Source organism: Gastrolobium bilobum, unplaced genomic scaffold (assembly GCF_033153095.1).
Source record: "Gastrolobium bilobum isolate Gb01-03AN ecotype WA unplaced genomic scaffold, APGP_CSIRO_Gbil_v1 utg30526, whole genome shotgun sequence".
In the NCBI taxonomy this organism is placed as follows: domain Eukaryota; kingdom Viridiplantae; phylum Streptophyta; class Magnoliopsida; order Fabales; family Fabaceae; genus Gastrolobium; species Gastrolobium bilobum.
This window is the reverse complement of record NW_026899640.1, coordinates 21,838-42,435: the sequence shown is the minus strand read 5'-3', so window position 1 is coordinate 42,435 and position 20,598 is coordinate 21,838. Positions and strand designations below refer to the sequence as shown.

At 32.3% G+C, this 20,598-nt stretch overlaps 1 protein-coding gene across 1 annotated transcript; it reads left to right on the top strand.

Moving 5' to 3' along the window:
* The first annotated feature begins 549 nt into the window (after positions 1-549).
* On the top strand, positions 550-2,712 carry LOC133292162 (uncharacterized). Its single transcript, XM_061490534.1, has 3 exons — positions 550-664; positions 747-1,445; positions 2,585-2,712. Exons 1-3 carry the CDS (start codon positions 577-579, stop codon positions 2,614-2,616), a joined length of 819 nt encoding a protein of 272 aa, XP_061346518.1. The 5' UTR covers positions 550-576; the 3' UTR covers positions 2,617-2,712.
* The last annotated feature ends 17,886 nt before the right edge of the window (positions 2,713-20,598 follow it).

The following is a 20,598-nucleotide window of genomic DNA, read 5'->3' as shown; positions in this document are numbered from 1 at the left end:
GTATATTGTTACTTGTTGGGAGGAGGATATTTGAAAAAAGAAAAAGTTATAGAAATTTATTGTTACACAACTCTTTTTTCTTTTTGACTTGATACAAAATGATGGAGATGATCCCTATTTATACTAATGGCACCTCCACAAAACAATAGCTCCAAATAATTCTAGAGTTTTCTATATTAGTCTAGTACAAATATTAATTGTGGTAGGTGCAACTACCCTTATTAATAATGGTAGGTGCAACTACCCTCTAGAACTTTCATGGAATTGACTAGAATAGAAATTTCTAGATCTCGAGCTAAACTAACTCCTAAAGTATAATTCTAGATGTTGAGCTAAATGTATACTAAGCCCATGAATCAAAAAACTAAATCAAGTTTATTTATTCCACGTTACTTTGCTTATCTAGATATCCAAATGTGACAGCAAAAAAATTAAAGTGACAACAGAATCAACTTTAGTTTATATTCATGGCTTCTCACTTTATGGCAGCTAACTACTTATATTGCACTCCATTGCACTTCTCTCAGCTCAACTTGCGAGATTTGAACCTCTGTTTTGGCTTAGGTGTCAAATGCAATGGATTCAAGAGCTTATATCCTTAGAATCAACATTGCAATTCTTTGCATCTTAGTGACAACTTCCACTCTTTTCCCTGCTGTGTGTGGTAAAGCATATTAATACAAACACTCATCTACCAAAAATTTCCCTTCTTTGTGAAATTTTAACTTGGTTTTGTTAATTTGCAGATGCTAAAAATCATGGAAGAGGTATAGAAGGTAACAAAATTCTTAGAATCTCCTCCACCAAATCATGGAAGAAGCTAAAATCTTTGAACCGTTTAAACTATTACTCATCAATTAGGTACTTAAATTTTGACTCATATGGCTCTCCTTCTGCTCAACCTCTACCACCTTTCAATTCACTAGCACCACAACCTACATTAACACCTCCAAATACACCAGCATCAGGTAGCAACCCTTCTCTCCCTTCATATTCCCCTATTCCAAACCCACCCCATAATGTCTTTGTGCCACCAAGTCCTAGCAACATTGTTCATTCACCACCTCCACCACCTTATGGTCCAAGCCCACCAAAGCATGCACCAAACCCACCTAAGAGTGTTCCAAGTCCACCATTAGTGTACCTACCACCTATTGTCTACCCACCACCACCCTCATCTTCTCCACACCATAAAAAGCCTCAATATGCCCTTTGGTGTGTGGCAAAGCCTACAGTTCCTGATCCAATAATTCAGGAGGCCATGGACTATGCATGTGGGTCTGGTGCAGATTGCAAATCCATTCAGCCTTATGGGTCTTGCTTTCAACCCAACACTTTGTTGGCCCATGCTTCTTATGCCTTTAATAGCTACTGGCAGAACACTAAGATTGGTGGTGGCACTTGTGATTTTGGTGGGACTGCCATGCTTGTCACTGTTGATCCAAGTAAGTGTCTGTGTCGCTTCACTTCCATCACCTTTACCTTTGTGAAGTGCATCTGTGACTCTGTGGCGCGCTAAAAAGAGAAATCATACTTGATTACATTGTTATTAATTTATTGATAACGAGTACAATATTAAATCAGGTATGTTATTTTTGAGAGTGGATCTTTCGTGTTTGAAGTTTACATAATTTGATTATATGAAATTTTTATATTAATATCTTTTTTTACATACATTAAATATACGAAGAGATAAATACAAAATTTTTATATGACCCTCTTATATGTAATTTTTACATAAGAGATCCATTCAAAAAGAATATAAAACTTTATATTTTATTTTTTATTATTAATTTATTTATATTTAATAGCTCACATAATTAAAAAAATTAATAACATTTAATATAATTAGAATCAACAGGTAAGTACAGAATATAATTTATACTAGCTAGGTAAATCATACTAAATATTATAACAACGATAACTAATAATACGGTAACATAAAAATTAATTGATTTGTCTGCGTCTATTTTTTTTTTTAATAAGATTTCTTAGTCATCATTCTAACCATGGGATCTTTTTATGTCCTAACAAAATCTAATTTTTTTTTTAAAAAAACTATTTATTAGGCACATCACAAGTGATATGGGTACAGGAAATTACAATAAAAGTTTTAGATTTCATTTTAAAATGAATTATAACTTCTTTATTTAATATTTCATAGTTTTCATATTTTTGGTGTTATTTCATTTCTAGTAAATATTTTTAAAAATCAAAAGTAACTAAATTTTTTGTTGTTGAGAAACTCAATATAGAAATTACAGTTTAATTAAAGGTGAAGGAAGATAAATTAAGCGGAAAAAAGTTTATAATTATCGATAATATTTTTATAATTTTGAAATAATAAATTTTAATAAATATAATTGTGGTGACAAAATTACGGACTACCTTTCCATGTTACATAATTACATTGTCATATTTCATGTCGTATATCACCATGAAAAGACGTTTCACTTGTTTTCAGTACATATTTCACTGTCACATCTTGTCGTCTTATGACTATCGTGCCTCCAATGTTGAATCTATGGGCTATTGCTATGCATTGACTTTTTATCAAATCAACGATTTCTTTTCTTTTTTTCAGGCTATGATGAATGTAACTTTATGTTGACATAGCTCACTCCTTGCAGTAATACCCCTTATTTGGAGACTTGCTAAATATTAGAAATCTCTCTCGTTTCAAGATGAATTTTTTATGTAATAATAATTCCATTGCTGAGTGAAGTTATTGCAGTTACCATGTTGTCCTCTTTCCATTTCTATTTAGGAATATTGTTCCTGTCCTACTTGGAAGTTGGAAGTATCCCATCTTTTTGCGTCAGTAGTTTTTTAAGTAGAGGGTATAGTATCATTTTTTTTTAAAATTACAAATTGAATAATAGAAGTATGAAACTTTTTTTTTTTTTGGAATTAGTCTGTAACTTTTATTATTCGATCTGTAATATTTAACATTAAATTTGTAATTTTTAAAAAACTAATCAGATAAGAAAAAGGAATGAAGTGGACTCCACCATTTTTATAATGTCTATTTAGTAAAAAAAACATTGATTTATCTCTTTAAAGGAAATGAAACGAACGCAATCCTCGAAAGGCAATCAACCTTGCCTAATCCACTACGATGTATAATTTTTTTTAATTATAGTAATAAGAATAAAAAAGAAAAGAAAACAAATGAGCTCTACCCAAAACTAAGGGCATGTTTGATTACTGTTTTTAAAAACAGCTTTTGGTTTTCAGAACAAAAAACAAAAATATCCATTTGGTCAAGTTTGTTTTGTAAAATATTAAAAATTGTAACTGTTTTTTGTTTTGTTTTTAGAATCAAATTTAGAGAACATGTCTAGATTGTTTTTATTTTTTGTTTTAATTTTTAATTTTCAAAAAATATATATAGAAAAAACCTATTTTTATAACTATTTTACAAAACAGTTTTACAAAAAAAAAAATCAGAACACAATCAAACAGGTTCTAAGTCCACAATTATTAGAGGTTGAAGGTTAGCTCCATATAAGAGTCTATAATTATTTACAGTTTAAGGTTATATAACGCTAAAGAAAGGAAATATGGAAAGAAAATCTAAAAACACAGAAAATGGAGAAAGATAATTAATTATAACTAATGATGTTAATTTTGTTAAGGGTGTATATGATTATGATTATGTCATCTGACACTTACTAAATAATATTTTTAATAAATAATATATATTTAATTTAGATAACACATTATATGATGGGCTATGTTGCGACTTCGGCAAGTGCACTGGTCGTAAAAGTAATAAAAGTGTATTGAGTACAAGATCGTTCTCACGATGATTGGTTTTCAAGCATTAGTTCGCTAACAACGATTTAATTGGACAACCAAGATAGAGACGAAGACAATTGAAATTAAAAATTAGTAATAGCATTCAATTTCAGAATTAAAAGCATGAAAGTAAAAAGATAAAGTTTTGAAAATCAAGAAAGAGCGTAGTTAGGGTTTCAACTTCCCCCAATATTCTCTTTATGTTATGTGATGAGTCTTCAATTTACTATGTATTAACGGTCAATATGACATGAAATTGATTTAAAAGTAATTAAAATTTATGAGAATTATAATTAAATTGTTATTTTATTTTCAATAATATTCTCATAAGATTTCTTATATTTTGCAGTAAGTTTCAGCTCAATAAAGAGATAAATTGGAGAGATCAAGTAGAGTTGCTTTGGATTTCTGAATCATTCAAGATCTTATCAAATTTTCATTTGAATATTTTTAAGGAAGCTTCCATTAAATAAAAAAAAGGAAGATTTGAAGGATTGGATCAAAGATATGATAGGAGATTCTAGTGAAGATTCCATTGAAGATATTATGAAAAATTAAAAGATATAGTTTTATCCCTATAAAAAGACTTCTTTTGGAAACACAAATTCACAATTCGCCAGAGGCTAGCAGATTGAGAGGAAGGAGGAGAATACCGGATACCAGACTTGGAGATTTCAGGAAGAGAGGAGCCTGAAGGAGACTGAGCACTATTGATTATTTCTCTTCATCTTCTTCTTTTATTTTCTTGTTATGAATTCCTTTTATTATTTTGAATTGTTCAAGTCAGATATGTCTGGCTAATTTTCTTTTGTAGTTAGGGTCATGGATCTGATGTGAACTGTAACACCCTGTTGTACACCGGTATTGTTAACATTAATTATGATATTAAGCGCAGTTACAATCACACCAATTAATTTATAAAAACACGAATAACTTTTTTCGTTTATTACGCGAGGATTTAAAACCGTAAACAACGTAATAAATAAAAGCTGTGATCGTAACTGTAACTCTTGCGGAATACTTATTTAAACTATTTTTATATCTTATTTTACTTAATATAAGACGCTAAGGGGTTTCCATAAACCCACTTAGCCAATTACTCAATCTTATGTTTTCTACCTATCCGAACATAGTTCGGTAATTATTTTTCTGCGAGCACACCGCATGAAACCAGTCCTTCATCTTTAGCTATCTTTTTTTTATACTTAAATATCTTTCCAATGAGCCATCACACGAGTCATTTTGATCTCGTTTGCTCCGGATATCGCCGTTTGAAGCTGGACAAGAAAAACTGCCAACCAACTCCAAAACAGCTCCAAACATCCTTCACTCCACGAATTACTGCAGAAAAATGCTCACTCAAATTCTCTCAAATTTTTATAGTATAAACTAGACACCTCAAGCTTCAATTTGACATATCATACACTTAATTTGACCGAGAAACGAAGCGGAAATAAAATTCTCAAAAACTGCCAGAAACAGCCCCTGCACAGGTGCGTTCTGGACAGTCCGTGTTCACAGGTTTCTACAGAGCTGCGTGCAATCTAGAAATTTCTCAAATTTTAACACAATGTAGGGGAAATATCAAGCTTTAAAATGGTGTATGGAATGTCCCTATCGGACCTCTGCGGAAGGATATATGCTCTCCCGAAGTTCGCCTAAATTCAGCCAATTCTACAGAAAATTCGCCAGAGTTTCCTTTGTTTTTACAAAAATCCCCAATTTGCAAATGTGATCTAAGGCCTCAAATGTACCTAATAACCAATGGGTGGCATACACAAGGACCAACAATGCCTTGGGGCACTTACAACCTAACTCAGTTTATAGTTATTACACAATTTATATCATACTGCTCACTTGATTAATACTTAATACGTTTCAATCATCCAAGTCCATTTACATGCATTTTTTAGGCATTCACATATCCATAATCCTAAAATATACCTAAAGCCCTTCCATCATATTATGTTAAGTATCCAAGTGCAATTACAACATATTACAACTTACGATTCCCTGACTTTAAATTACAACTTGAAACATGAACTTTAATTTACAACTTGAAACATGAACTTCAAATGACATATACAACTAACTAGACTTAGGCAAAATGACATGAACAAATATGACTATGAAACTCATCCTACATACATATGGAATGTTCACGCCCTAAGTCTAGCCTAGGTCAAATGGCCATCAAAATGCAAAAAGTGCAAGTCCTCCAATGACTCATCCTACGGGGGAACAAGTTTGGTGAAGGAGATTTGGTGAGGTTTTGGAGATGAAATCTTAGAGAGAAGTGAGAGCAAAGTTTGAAATTTAAATTTTAGAGAGAGAAGTGAGAAGGGGGGCTAGAATTCTTATCAGAAAAGTGAGGGGAAGGTGCCTTAATTAGGGTTGCCATGTCACTTAAGTGGCCCTTGTCCTTTAGTAAGACCCGGTGTAAATTTTATCTGAACCATTGTCAAATTTTTATCCGGAAACACCCAAGACTCTAACTTTAAGTAATAAACATTAACTTTGTCTAATTATCATGTTCATAACTTAAAAATTTGATTAGTAGATCACATATCCACTAACAGTTGTTTAATTGCACTGTAGTCTTTACCGGTGTTCTTAACTGTACCCGAATTTCATAATCTTCTTAACTCTAACATTATTGGTATAATTATGACTTGTTAGGAATATATTGGTCTTCATTTCCATTTTCTCATCTTTTTCCTGTTCCGGAATTCTACCGGTTGCTTCTACAACAGTACAAAATACCCGACATAAGTGACTTTTCCAAAATACCACAATATGGTATCAATCTTCATCAAATCATATACTAACCTCATTCATGATATTTATATCATTATATTAGCTCTCTAACTATAATTTGCTAACTTAGAGCTATTCTACTGACTGTTACTGCGTCAACAGTCAAAAATAATAGATGAAAATTCACCAATGTAACATATCCTCAATATGGATATCAAAATTCTTAGAATTTCATCCTCATTCCATTTATGACCATAAGGTCCTCATCATAACCCTATAATTTAAAAGTCATATAATTAGAGTTATTATAATTTTCATCTTTGAAAGAATAATGTGACCGACGTTATAGCTTTCAGGAATTAGATTAACGGTTTATTTTTTTTAAATTAAAAATGATCATGTGTTTGTATCTTACACAACTCCTATCAGCCTCATAATTTTTTTACCTCGATCTCTTACTTTATTTTTATTTACCAATATTAATAGTTTGCAGTCTCTTATGTAAATAATACGAGTTACACATGATGTATAAATAACATTATTTTTCCCTTATTTATGTATACGAGAGTATGGAGATCATCTTCTGTACATCTGTAGTAGATACATCTATAATTCAACAAGTGACACTTCGATAATTTTTTTTTTCTTTTTTTGTACAAACAAACATAACAGTCCTTCCTCAATTTTTTATTGGATAGATGCATTAAATAAACGATACAGTAGTAATATTATAAATATTTCCCAGAGTAACGAGGATGCAGTTTAGCGATTCTCCACCTTCGAAGTTCGAACCATACTCGCGTGTCATTAGTAATTTCATAGTGGGGTCCTTGTCCCTTTATTGTACCAAAAAAAAAAAAAGTAAGTTCATAGTGTGTGGCTTTTCGCCGCTTATTCTCAAGGCATGACTGTAATCGTTGGTTTGGTTCTGCACTTTTGGACCCGTAATTGTATCCCGAAATGGTAGTATGCAAGTTACATAAAAAGTTTACTGGAATTAATAGAAAATAGTTGCAGTGATTTAAAGTGATGGAATCATGCTACTAGCTAGTGTAAATTTCCATCTTGTGACCTTCCAAAATTGTTTTTATTTTTAATTTTTAAAACATATGTAGTAAAATATATTAAATGTTACGAATCTTGAGTTTACCGTCCCAAAAGTTTGCTTAAAGGGTGGCAATATTCAAGATCTCACTTTATCGACACTGACCCGATGATAACTCTTTTTCTTTTGATGGCTTCACTTATCTATTAGTATTCATTGCAATATCTCTTTGAGAGGTATAACATTTTAATCCAATTATAAGTAGCTCTTTCTGTGGCCTCATCTCTCAATGAAAGTAACAATTGTTACGAATTTTGAGATCACTACCTTCAAAAGTTAGTTCAAAAGGTGAGACTATCCAAGACCTTGTAAACTCTATATTAATTATATAAGAAACCAATGTAGGACTTCTAACATTAAACCTCTAGATTATAAGTGAAACCCTTATCGTAAGTCAATGTAGTAATTAAGCTGCGGACTGCGCACATTTGTTATCAGGTATGTGCTAGACAGTTAATAAGAGTTAGCTTAAGTGCTTAACTAGCATAAGTGAATAATATTGATAAAAGGTTTTAAGTTTGAGTCTAGCAAAAAATTCTTATTTGATAGATTATTTATAAATATTATGATAACCTATTATTGAGGTTGCAACAATATCTCCAAATATTAAAAATTGTGTGACTCTAAAAAATTCCGTCCTAGACATGTTGGAGTATTATGATTTCTATTATTTGTGACCTTCATCCGTAGTGTCTCCTTCAGATAAATAATACTCATACAATTACTATTCAAAAAATAAAAATAAAAATACTCATACAATTAGTTCAACGGCTTAAAATAAGTGTCCATTTTTTATTTACTATCAGTATTCTTTTTATTTGAATATCGTAATTAAATGTTTAGATTTTGACTATATGTAATTACATTTGCTAGCAAATCCATATACATTAATACTTGAAGACAAATTTCCCAGCCGACGCTAACGGCATAAAAGAATAAGACATTGGAATTTAATGTGATTGAGCAATGCTTTGTCGTTGATCAATTTGTCAAATGTTAATTTGTTTCATTCAGAAAAAGAAGTGTCTAAATATAGGGGTGGGGTTCCCTGTGTTACGTCCTTAAAAAAGGAAAAAAGTTGTATTATCTTTTCTGCAAATACAGAATAAGTAAAAAAAAAAAAAGTATACATTAAATTATAAAAATTTGAAAGTTTTATAAAATTGTAACTTTATTATTCAGTCTATAACTTTTATAATTCTGTTAATCTAAAATATTAATATTAAACCCTGAATTAAATAAATAATACGATGTGCGTAAGAGATGTGCACATTCAAATTGAATAAAAGAGGGATGTGCATTTGCAAATGGGCGACATCTTTCACATGACGCCCGCAGCAAGACATATATAAGGCTAATATTCGATCAATAAGGATATGCGGGAGTGCGCGTCTTGCACACTATTCCCCATTTGTGCTGCAAAATTCGTTGATCAACAATGTTTGGCGTTAACTATATTTGTTGACTATGGCAAAATATCTGTGATAAATTAGTCATTCTAATTGAAACAAGAAAGGAAACTATTCAAGGCTCCTGAGTTTGGGTGGTGTCTAGCTATATAAGTAGATCGATCACCAGTTAATTTTATTATTGGGAAAAAGGTTTCTCCTACTAAAGAATAACGGACCTAAAAAATTTTATTTATGTTTGCACACTTACAATATAGAGATGCTCATCAACCGATCCAAACCGATTCAAACCGCGGTGACCGAACCGAAAAATCAAAAACTGAAAAAAACTGTAAATTTTAATTGGATTTGATCGGTTTTTGGATGGGTTGATGAAAACCGATCCAATCCAAACCGATCCAATATATTAATTTCCCTCTACCTACTTGGATCTTTCCCCAATTCTAGCCCAAAAATTTCTAAACCCAAGACCCATTGGGTATCAACTAAACTCAAGAAAAAATCTAGTCACATCTCATCAACAAAATTTTATCTTTGTAGAGCTTCATATCTCATTGCCAAAAAAAAAAAACTATATTATAGTTTACTAACGTTTTTTGTATTTAAAAAATAATAATTTACAAGGTCAATATATACAAAAAAATGTTATTTGCAAAATAATCATGAAATAAATTTTAGGATTTTCAAAAAACCGAAAATCGATCCAATTCAAACCGAAAAAAATTTGGATTGGATCGGATTGAATTTGAAAAAAATTCCAAACGAATAGATGATTATATGATCAAACAGACGAGATTGGATCAGATGATTTTTGCTTCCAAAACCGATCCAATCCAGACCGCGAACACCCCTATGTGCAAGTATTTCAGGTCATCAACAAAAATTATGGAACCCAATTTAATCTCTTAAAAAAAATTGACTCCTGATCCCATTAAATTCCAAAATAGACTTATGTTAGTCCTTTTGAGCAACTAATGTGGGTCTTCTTGAATTTCAGAGGGACCACGATTTTGAATATCTGAGTCTATTTTTGAATTCTGAGGGACCACGAGTAGACTTTTTTTTCCTAAGGGAAAAAATTGGAGCCCGTAATTTTTGTTGAGGACCCAAAATGTTCTAATGTAATTTTTTTTATGTTAAGTTAAAGTTTTCTTTTCTTTTTTTGTTATATTCTTTTTTATTTTAATATATTTAAAATTTTCTTTAAAATTTTTTCTTATATTCTTTTATTGTAATAGGGGTGTTCGCAGTCTGGATTGGATCGGTTTTGGAAGTAAAAATCATCCGATCCAATCCCGTCGGTTTGATCATATAATCATCCATTCGATTTGAAATTTTTTCAAATCCAATCCAATGTTTTTTTGGTTTAAATTGGATCGATTTTCGGTTTTTTGAAAACTCTAAAATTTATTTCATGATTATTATGCAAATAATATCTTTTGTATATATTGACTTTGTAAATTATTATTATTTTAAATACAAAAGCATTAGTAAACTATAATATAGTTTTTTTTTTCGGCAATGAGATATGAAGCTCTACAAAGATAAAATTTTGTTGATGAGATGTGACTAGATTTTTTCTTGGGTTAAGTTGATACCCAATGGGTCTTGGGTTTAGAAATTTTTGGGCTAAGATTGGGGAAAGATCCAAGTAGGTAGAGGGGAATTAATATATTGGATCGGTTTGGATTGGATCGGTTTTCATCAACTCGTCCAAAAACCGATCCAATCCAATTTAAATTTACGATTTTTTTTTCGGTATTTCAGTTTTCGGTTTATTCGGTTATCGATTTTTCGGTTCGGTCACCGCGGTTTGAATGATTTGGATTGGTTGATGAACATCCCTACTTGCACATGTACAGGTCCACCATTGCTCCACATAACCTTGTGTCATTTTAGTGTTTAACACTATATCTTACCGCCGGTAAGACATAGTTATAATATTTTTTTTTCTCTCTTCAGTCATTTCAGATGATGTGGAGTGAAAAAAAACTTTTTGTATTATAATTATGTCACATAATGTTAAATATTAGAAATTCTTATATGTGGAAATATTAAGTAATGTTTTTTGTATTTTCCGAAATAATTGAATTAATGGATATTCCAATTTCATCTGTTATGATAAGCTCATTGTGATCATGTTAAATTTGGCTTTTGGCATCTTGGTATCGGGCCTAGTTGGGCAGCACAGTGCAATCATTAGTGTCTGATTGGACTTTTGCAATGAGTTTTGCTCGATTTCCTCTCTAATCTATTTATATTGGAATTAAGCCCCATGAGCCATTATACTCTCATCCCATAAGCCGTAAAAGAAATCTGCAAGCCCCATTTTATTGTTAAACTTTAATGTTTGAACAAAAGATATGCATTGAAAAGATATGAGTCAAGACGCTTGAAAAATATTTTTCTCATATATATATATATATATATATATATATTTTTATCAAGCAGCTTGAGATATATTTATCTCCGTCCTCCCAAAAATTATGGCATTTTATTTATTTATTTCCTTATATTAATTGATTCACCTTTAGATGATTATGATTTTCTTTTTTCTCTCTCTTCCTTTATCACCATTGATCCATCTTGTACGGTTATGATTTAATAGCCGGAGATAAAATTATCTCAAGCACATAAGAAATGATAAGTCCTATACACACACACATAGGGGTGTTCGCGGTCTGAATTGGATCGGTTTTGGAAGCAAAAATCATCTGATCCAATCCCTTCGATTTGATTATGTAATCATCCACTCGGTTTGGATTTTTTTTTCAAATCCGATCCGATCCAATCCAATTTTTTTTCGATTTGGATTGGATCAGTTTTCGGTTTTTGAAAATCCGAAAATTAATTTCATGATTATTGTGCAAATAACATCTTTTGTATATATTGGCTTTGTAAATTTTTTTTTTTGAAATACAAAAATATCAGTAAACGATAAGATAGTTTTTTTTTGGTAATGAAATATGAAGCTCTATACAGATGAAATTTTGTTGAAAAGATGTGACTACGTTTTTTTTGGTTTAGTTGATGGGTTAATGGGTCTTGGGTTTAGAAATTTTGGAACTATGATTGGGGAAATGACCAAGTAGGTAGAGGAGAATTAATATATCGGATCGGTTTGGATTGGATTGATTTTCATCAACCCATCTGAAAACCGATCTAATCCAATTAAAATTTGCGATTTTTGATTTATTCGGTTATCAGTTTTTTGGTTCGGTCACCGCGGTTTAGATCTGTTGATGAACACCCCTACACACACACATATATATATAGGATTATGATCATTTTACATAAGTGTAAGTTACACTATCAATCTTGATCGTTGATCCCACTTATATGTAAGGGTTCTAATTTTTAAGTAATATGAGCCATTAAATATAAGTTAATCAATGGTCAAGATTGAGTGTAAGACTTCTAATTCTTATATCGATGTAAGAATATCCTGTCTATATATATATATATATTTATTTGTTTCCTATTCCTCAAGCGCTGTTTTGTTGTTTATTATTATCATTATTATTGTACTGTTAAGGAAATTTTATTACTTAAAATAAAGAGGGTGCATGAACTTTTACACATCAGTTTAAAATCAATTTCTCTATGCGAGATTGTTGGCAGTAATAATATAAGCCTTGTGAGGTTCGTTATCTGAAAAAGTATTATATGTCGGATGCGACCTGCTGAATTGACAGCAAAAAACTACATAAAATTGTCTATTTTACAAAAATTAATAAATCATTTAATACAAGAATGATCTTTATTTCGTTCTAAGCAGTCATATTAGTCAGCTACAACTACTGTTTAAAAAGAGTACCTCAATGCAACTTTTCATTTTTTTCATCAAATATTGAATTTCACTGCCTTACGTTAAGATTATTTATTGGATTGCATTTACTTCCGTGGTAGTAAACATCTTTGGAATTATTCATATTACTATTGGCACTTATTAGTTGTTAGTAAGTTAGTGTTAGTATTATTTTTTGAATTATATATTCACCGTACATGTATTTGAAATTATTTATAACTTATGTGAAATAGGTTTACAAGAGTAAGTCTCACAATTCATAAACTTTGGACTTTTGAGAACAATTTTTATAGGCACTGTGCATCTTTTGAAGTGTTTCATGTTGTTGGACATTGTTGTTGATCTATTATATTGAATTATTATATGTTGATTATCTGCCCATATGGGATTGTTACATATAATAATTTGAAAATTGCATGAAAAAATTATAGATGAGATTACATGATTTAAAAGTATTTATCTGTCCAAAGGGGATATATTATTTTTAAATTGCATGTGATATTATAGATAAGATTACGTGGACACCCTTATTTTTAAATTGTTGTTGAAATTACGTGATTTAAAAGTATTTGAGAAATTGCATGAAGAAATTATTGATGAAATTATGTAATTTAAAAGTATTTATCTGCCCAAAGGAGATGAATTTTTAAAATTGTATGTAATTCGCCTTGTTCAAATTTTCGTATGATGGAAAATATTTGTATATTATATTCCCTGACCAGGGGGGTTTATGATATATAAATTATTTTCTTGTTGCCCAAATTTAATCTTATTGCATTGTATATGTCAATCAGTTATTTTTTGCCATTAACAACAACATTGCCATTGTTGAGTTATTGGCTATGTCAAATTATAAGAAATGGAGAGTACAATTTATAGAATATTTTATTTATTGAGTTATATGTTTCCGCTTGAACTATTTAAGTGCAAAACCTTTTTGGAGAATGCTATTGTATTTGAATTCATAATCAGTAAGGGTGTTCAACTTATGGACTATATTATAATTTTTGGAAAAAGATGCAAGAGTTTCTATGAATTATTATAGGTGATTAGCAACAAAGTAGGATTGCTTGTATTAATTCAGGATTTCTTTGTAATTTGAGTAATACTTCTGTTTATTTCATACTATTTTTTGCCCAAAGGGGGTTATTGTGTGTTTTGATTGGAAGCTTGTTGGAGATGAAGTTATTGGAGATGCATTAGTCTAGGTGATTTGTCTGCCCAAATGAGACAAACTTCTGAAGCCAATGTACTGAGAAATCTTCGTTAAGGTTATAGATGAAATTAGTGGAGACTCATTAGTCTAGAGATCTATCTGTCCAAAGGGGATAGATTTTCAAACTCAATGTTGTGCTCATTGATTAATTCATATGAGGCTTTGACCTTGGTTTAAACCTTGGCTTGTGCATTTTGCCCAAAGGGGAATGTACTATTATGTTGGTCTAATTATGATAACCTATTGTGCTCATTGAATAACTCTATTGAGGTTTTGACCTTGGTATGTGCATTCTGCCGAAAGAGGAGTATATTATTGTGCTGGTCTCGTTATAATATCTTACTTTGACTGAAGCTGTGTCTTGCCAATGGTTTATTTTTATGCATTCCTTTTGCCTTAATAATGAACTTTTTTTTGTTAATTCCTTTGGCTTTTTGACTATTATATCCTTTATTAAATAAAAAATAACCATTATGTCCCTGCTTCAAAACTATAAACCAAATTGCCCTATTTTAATCGATTAAAGTAGATATGTAATCGATTAAACAATATATAATTGATTAAATTGGATGCATAATCGATTAAAATGTGAAAAAACAAATTAACTTTCACGAAAGCGAGGAGGCGTTGAATTACGTGGAGGTGTTGAAGTACATGACGAAAGCGTTGGTGGCATTGCATCATGACTTGTGTTGGGAGAAGGTGATGAGGAGGAACGTCAAGGAGAACGAGTGGTTCGTTTGTGGGTTTGATGAGGCTGCCGGTGCGCCGGAGCTGAGCAAGTACATGAATCAAGGGGCGGCGGGGCATGGTGGGCACGTGCCGGAGATGAAGAGAGGGTTGCATGGGGTGAAGGCGAACATGTGGAGCGCACCAGAGGCTTCTATCTTGCGCATCCTTATCCTACGCATCATCACCCCTTGCCATACCAGCCTCACTCTTTTCATGCTTTTCTCTCTATCTTTAAAATACTTCATCTCATCTCATTTACATTCAATTTTTTTTAAAAAAAAACCTTATCCTTTTTCTTTTTGTGTGTGTTTTCATGCTTACTATAATTACTAGTGTTTTTCTCTTCTCTGTTAAAAAACAATAGTAACAATTATAATGATGGAGCGGAAGTAACTGAAAGGTAACTTGCTATTAATTGAGAGAATGTGGGTTATGTTTTTGAAGGAAGGAGTATAGTATCTGTTCAGAATGCTGAAAACCTGAAACAATCTGGTCTTGCGGGAAGCATGCGCGCTGGTTTTCATTGAGTTTAATGTGGTAAAAAATAAAATTCAAAATTTTAACGAAAGTTTTGCAGGTCTTTTGAATTTGTTTCCTTCAGTGGTTGTTGTCCTTAGTTAATGGAAATTTGAATGCATTTTCCATATATTGGGTTACAATTTTTATGGGAATTTGAGAGTTTGATTAACTGCAAAAGTATAATAGTTGCAGTGGGGGTATTATTCAACCCATTTCCAGGGGTATTACTCAACCCATTTCCATTTCAACCCAACTTTCGTTAAAGTTAATTTGTTTTTTTGACATTTTAATCGATTATGCATCCAATTTAATCGATTATATATTGTTTAATCGATTACATATCTACTTTAATCGATTAAAATAGGGCAATTTGGTTTATAGTTTTGAAGTAGGGACATAATGGTTATTTTTTATTTAATAAGGGATATAATGGTCAAAAAGCCTAATTCCTTTAGTTTAATTTAAATATAATTGTCTAATGCATCTAGATGAAAGTAAGTGGGAGTAAATATATTTTCTTAGTACTTTATGTAGATGACATTTTATTTTCTATTAAAATGTTGATTTACTGAATGAAATAAAAGCTTTTTATCTAAAAGCTTTGATAGGAAATACCTTGAAGTACTTTAAATTCTTTTGATTCCTTTAATTAGTGAGAGTTGTACTCGAAGCTTTCTTTTGAGTGTTTTATGTAACAGTCTGTTACGTACTGGTATTGTTAACATTGATTATGATATTAAGCGCAGTTACAATCACAATAGTTTATTTAAAAATATGAGTAAACTTTTTCCTTTTCATTATGTAAGCATTTGAAAAACAATATTAAACATAATGATACAAACTGTGATCATAACTGAAATCTATACACGGAATTAATATTCTACTTTCTTAGATATCATACATTACTTATTTTAACTTGCTAAGAGGTTCTAATAAACCAATTTAGCATAAATCTCATTTTTACATTTTTTCTAACACTAAACATGCCACTGTATTTTCACTACTGGGCATGATCCACACATTATTAATTTTCCATCTTTTAGTATGTTAAACTAGACTCAATTACCTCTCCAACAAGGTATCACACGCCTCATTTGAAGTTCTCAGCTCTGGTTATCACCGTTTGAAGTTTGACAAGCAAAGCTGCCAGCCAACTGCAAACAGAGCACCGAACCTCCCTCACCATTTCTGCGATTATGAACGATTTACTAAGCCAATTGCTCTCAAATTTTTATACAAAATATTAGACACCTTGAGATTTAATTTGATGTATCATGAGCCTAATTTGATTAATAATGTAGGGAGAAACAATTTTTGGGAGTGAGGGATCCGAACAGCCCCTGCACTGAACCAGATTGGGCAGTCCTCACACTCTCAGACCTACAGGATGCTACACATCTTCAAATGGTACAAAGTTTTGATAGAACATAGCTATCATCTCAAGCTTCAAATTAGTGTATGACATTTACCTATTGGACCTATGTGGAGGGAGATATGCTCTCCCAAAGTTGGCCTAAAAATGGCTCATTTATTAGAAAATTCGACGACATCTCCTTTGTTTATTTAACTTATCCCACTTTACCAAAGTGTGTTCTAATTCCTCAAAATGTACCTGATTGACAAGGGTGGCATACAAGGATCAACAAGCCTTGGTGCTCTTACAACCCATAACACTTACATCATTATTCCTCATCTCATTCATCAATTCATTACTTAAATCTAGGGGTGTTAACGGGCCGAGTCGGACCGAGCCGAGCCGAGCCGAGCTTTGGTCTTAAAAGGCTAAGCCTGTGTTTAAATGTGTCAATCTGACAAAGTCTGTTACATATTATAAATATAATTATCAGCCTGTGGCCTATCTTATTTACAAAAAATAAAAGCCTGATTTAGCCTGTTTAAAAAAAATAAGACAACAAAAATTTATCCAAACAGAATATACAATCAACAATACTAGTAATTCCATAAATATTTATAAATTCAATGTATATCCAAACAACATAATATAGAACAAAATCATTCAAAAAGTCTATTTCACCAATAAACTGGGGTGAAATGGATTGAGGAGAAAGAGAGGGCTATTATAAATAGTATAAAAAATATAAAATAAAAATAGAAAATAATATACTAGGCCAGTCTAAGAGGCTCTAAGGCCGAACTTTTGAATTGGAGCCTGAGGCCTTTTTATTAAACGAGTTTTTATACAAATTCAAGCCTGGTACCAACAATCAATTTTAGACATGTAAGCTCAGGCCTTCACGAGCCGAGCCAAAGGCCCCTGATTTGTTTAGCACCCCTACTTAAATCCACTTACTACTTATTACTCATTTCAATCACATAATTCTATTTCATATATTTTCATCAATTGACAATATAATCATAACCTAGAATAGGCCTATTTCCCTTCCATCAAATACATATATCATTACTTTACACAAGGTCTGTCATGCTTTAGATTACAATTCTCCAAATATAACCATAATAATAACTACAAATGAAATACCTCAAAATACCCAATAAATATACAACACTAGACTTAGCCAAACTATAGCATGAACAATAAAGGCATGGTACATGTCACATATGCAATATACAATGTGCATGCTCTAAGTCTAGCATATGCAAAATATCCCAAAATGCAAAATGACAATCTGTCTCCATGCACTCCATATGCTCAACTTGTGGGCCTCTTGCCCGAGATCCCGGTACCGCTACAACCACATGAAATTAGCCCCATAATGCGGAGTGAGATATATCAATATATCTAAGTAATCCAAAGGTTCGGGAGGATCACTCCGCCAAATGGCTCACTCAGATGTAAAATCACAATAATGAACTATAAACATAGAGATAGATAGATAGAAAGAAAGAGAAAGAAGGAGAGAAAGGTGATGGAGCATGTCTGGTCGGGAACAAACCATGCAATCATCTGGCCCAATGGCCTACGACATATAGCCTACGGGCTCTCATCCAAGAATGTGTTCCCGGAACATCATTCAAGGCGCCCCCAACTATAACTCCCGAGACATTCCTAGAGTGCTCCTCAACGGATAACATCTCTACTGCCCCAGGCCAACTGAAACTCCCTACAGAGGCCTTTCTAGTGCAAGTCCCCTACTGTAACACCCCGTAGTACTACAGTTGTTAACATACATGATATTTAGCGTACATAGTGGAAGACTTTATTTTAAAAAATAGTAAAGTGTCTTATAAAAATACGAGTAAACTTTTTCCAAAATATTTTCTAAAACATTTTCAAAGCGTTCATCTGATATATTGTATTAGCGTAACCTTAACATCTAAGTCTACTAATTAAAACCATTGGCAGTCACTATTGGTCGTTGACCATCCGGATATGACCTCAAGTGTCATTCCTGGCGGAGTCTCACCAACAACATAAGGGCTGTATTTCGGATAACTGGGGACATGGGTCCCACACATACACAACCTGATATATACAATAATTAAACAGACAGCTTGCAAGTCCCACACAGACTGCAATCCCCTCAATGGGTCAATACAAACAATATGGCTCAATGCCCAATTAACTAAATTCATACATCAAGTCTACATAAATTTCTAAACGTCTAAGCATCAGTAAATAATCCATGGCTCCAATCATACAGTCATGAGCCTAAATAAATACATTATATAATCTCAACATAAGATAATTAAGCATGTTAATAAATATACATGCCATCATAGAGTCTAAACATAATAAAGATAAATCAGCAGCGTTATCTACTACCCCAAGGCGGGGTCCTTGCCCCTAGAAGCATCACCACTACTCTGGGTATTTGAAATGATGTGCCCAAATGAGGTGAGATAACACATCTCAGTAAGCTCAATGTTCATAGAGGATCCTATAATCCCCTGAGCCAACTTCCTGCATGACAAGTCAGATATACATCATATAATACATGCATACAACATAAACATAGCATCATCATATCATCCTTGTATAACCCCAGAGTCAAAGCCATAGACAGTTACACATGTGTGTCTCCAGGGTCAAAGCCATAGACAGTCAACACAACCTCTGTATGAAATAGCTCTCAGAGTCAAGTCATAGGCAACCTACATACCATAATCAATGGCCAGGATTCTCATAACATGTATCATAAGTGCATCATCATTTCATTTAGAATAATATAACATCTATATGAATGTGAATGAATGCACATATACGTTATACCACATACTTTCATACAATACAACCATAAGGTCATCATCATGGTGGGGCCACAAGAGAAAGGATCAACCAAAACTAGGAGCTTACCTCACTGAGCTTATCAAAGCCCAACTCCAACAGTAAAATACGTATGCTCCAATAAACCCTCAAGTGTCAAATACTGTAGGCAAACCTAGAGCAGGAATCATTTACATCATTAATACTCAATCACTTAATGATTTCACATTTCATTCTTACATTCCAATAATATGCCCATTTCAAGTCTAGACCAATTATTACATAATTACGTATTTTAGTGTATTATGAAGTGTTCACTTATTACACAATCAACCACGTAGTTTAAGCACCTTGCATAATCTTAGAATCACACTCTTCGATCACTAAGGTAACTTAGATTATTTTCACACATCCAAGCCATATATATACGTATTTTAAGTTACTAAGGGGTTCCCATAAGCCCACTTAGCCTAAATATCACTTTTACTGTTTTCCTATAACTGTACGTGCTTCTATTTTCTAGTCACTGTACGCAACTCACTTGTTATAAAATTGTCATCTTTTAGTATGTTAATCTAGACTCAATTACCTTTCCAACAAGATATCACATGTCTCATTTGGAGTTTTTTTACCTCCGGTTATCACCATTTGAAGTTGGACAAGCAAAACTGTCTGCCAACTCCGAACAGAGCCCTAAACATCTTTCACCATTTCTGCGATTCTGGACAATCTGCTAAACCAATTGCTCTCAAATTTTTATGCAGACAACTAGACACCTTCAGCTTTAATTAGACATATAATGAGCTTAATTTGAGTAATAACTAAGGGAGAAACAATTCGCAGAAATTGCAGCCATGTACAGCCCTTGCACATGACTTCCAAGGGCAGTCTCCACTAAATCGAACCTACAAAACGCTATACAACTCAAAATAGTATATAATTTTGACACCACATAGCTAACATCTCAAGATTTAAAATGATATTAGGCACATCCATATAGGACCTCTGTGGAGGGAGATATGTCCTCTCCAAGTTAGTCTAAAAACTGGTCATTTAACCCTAAGT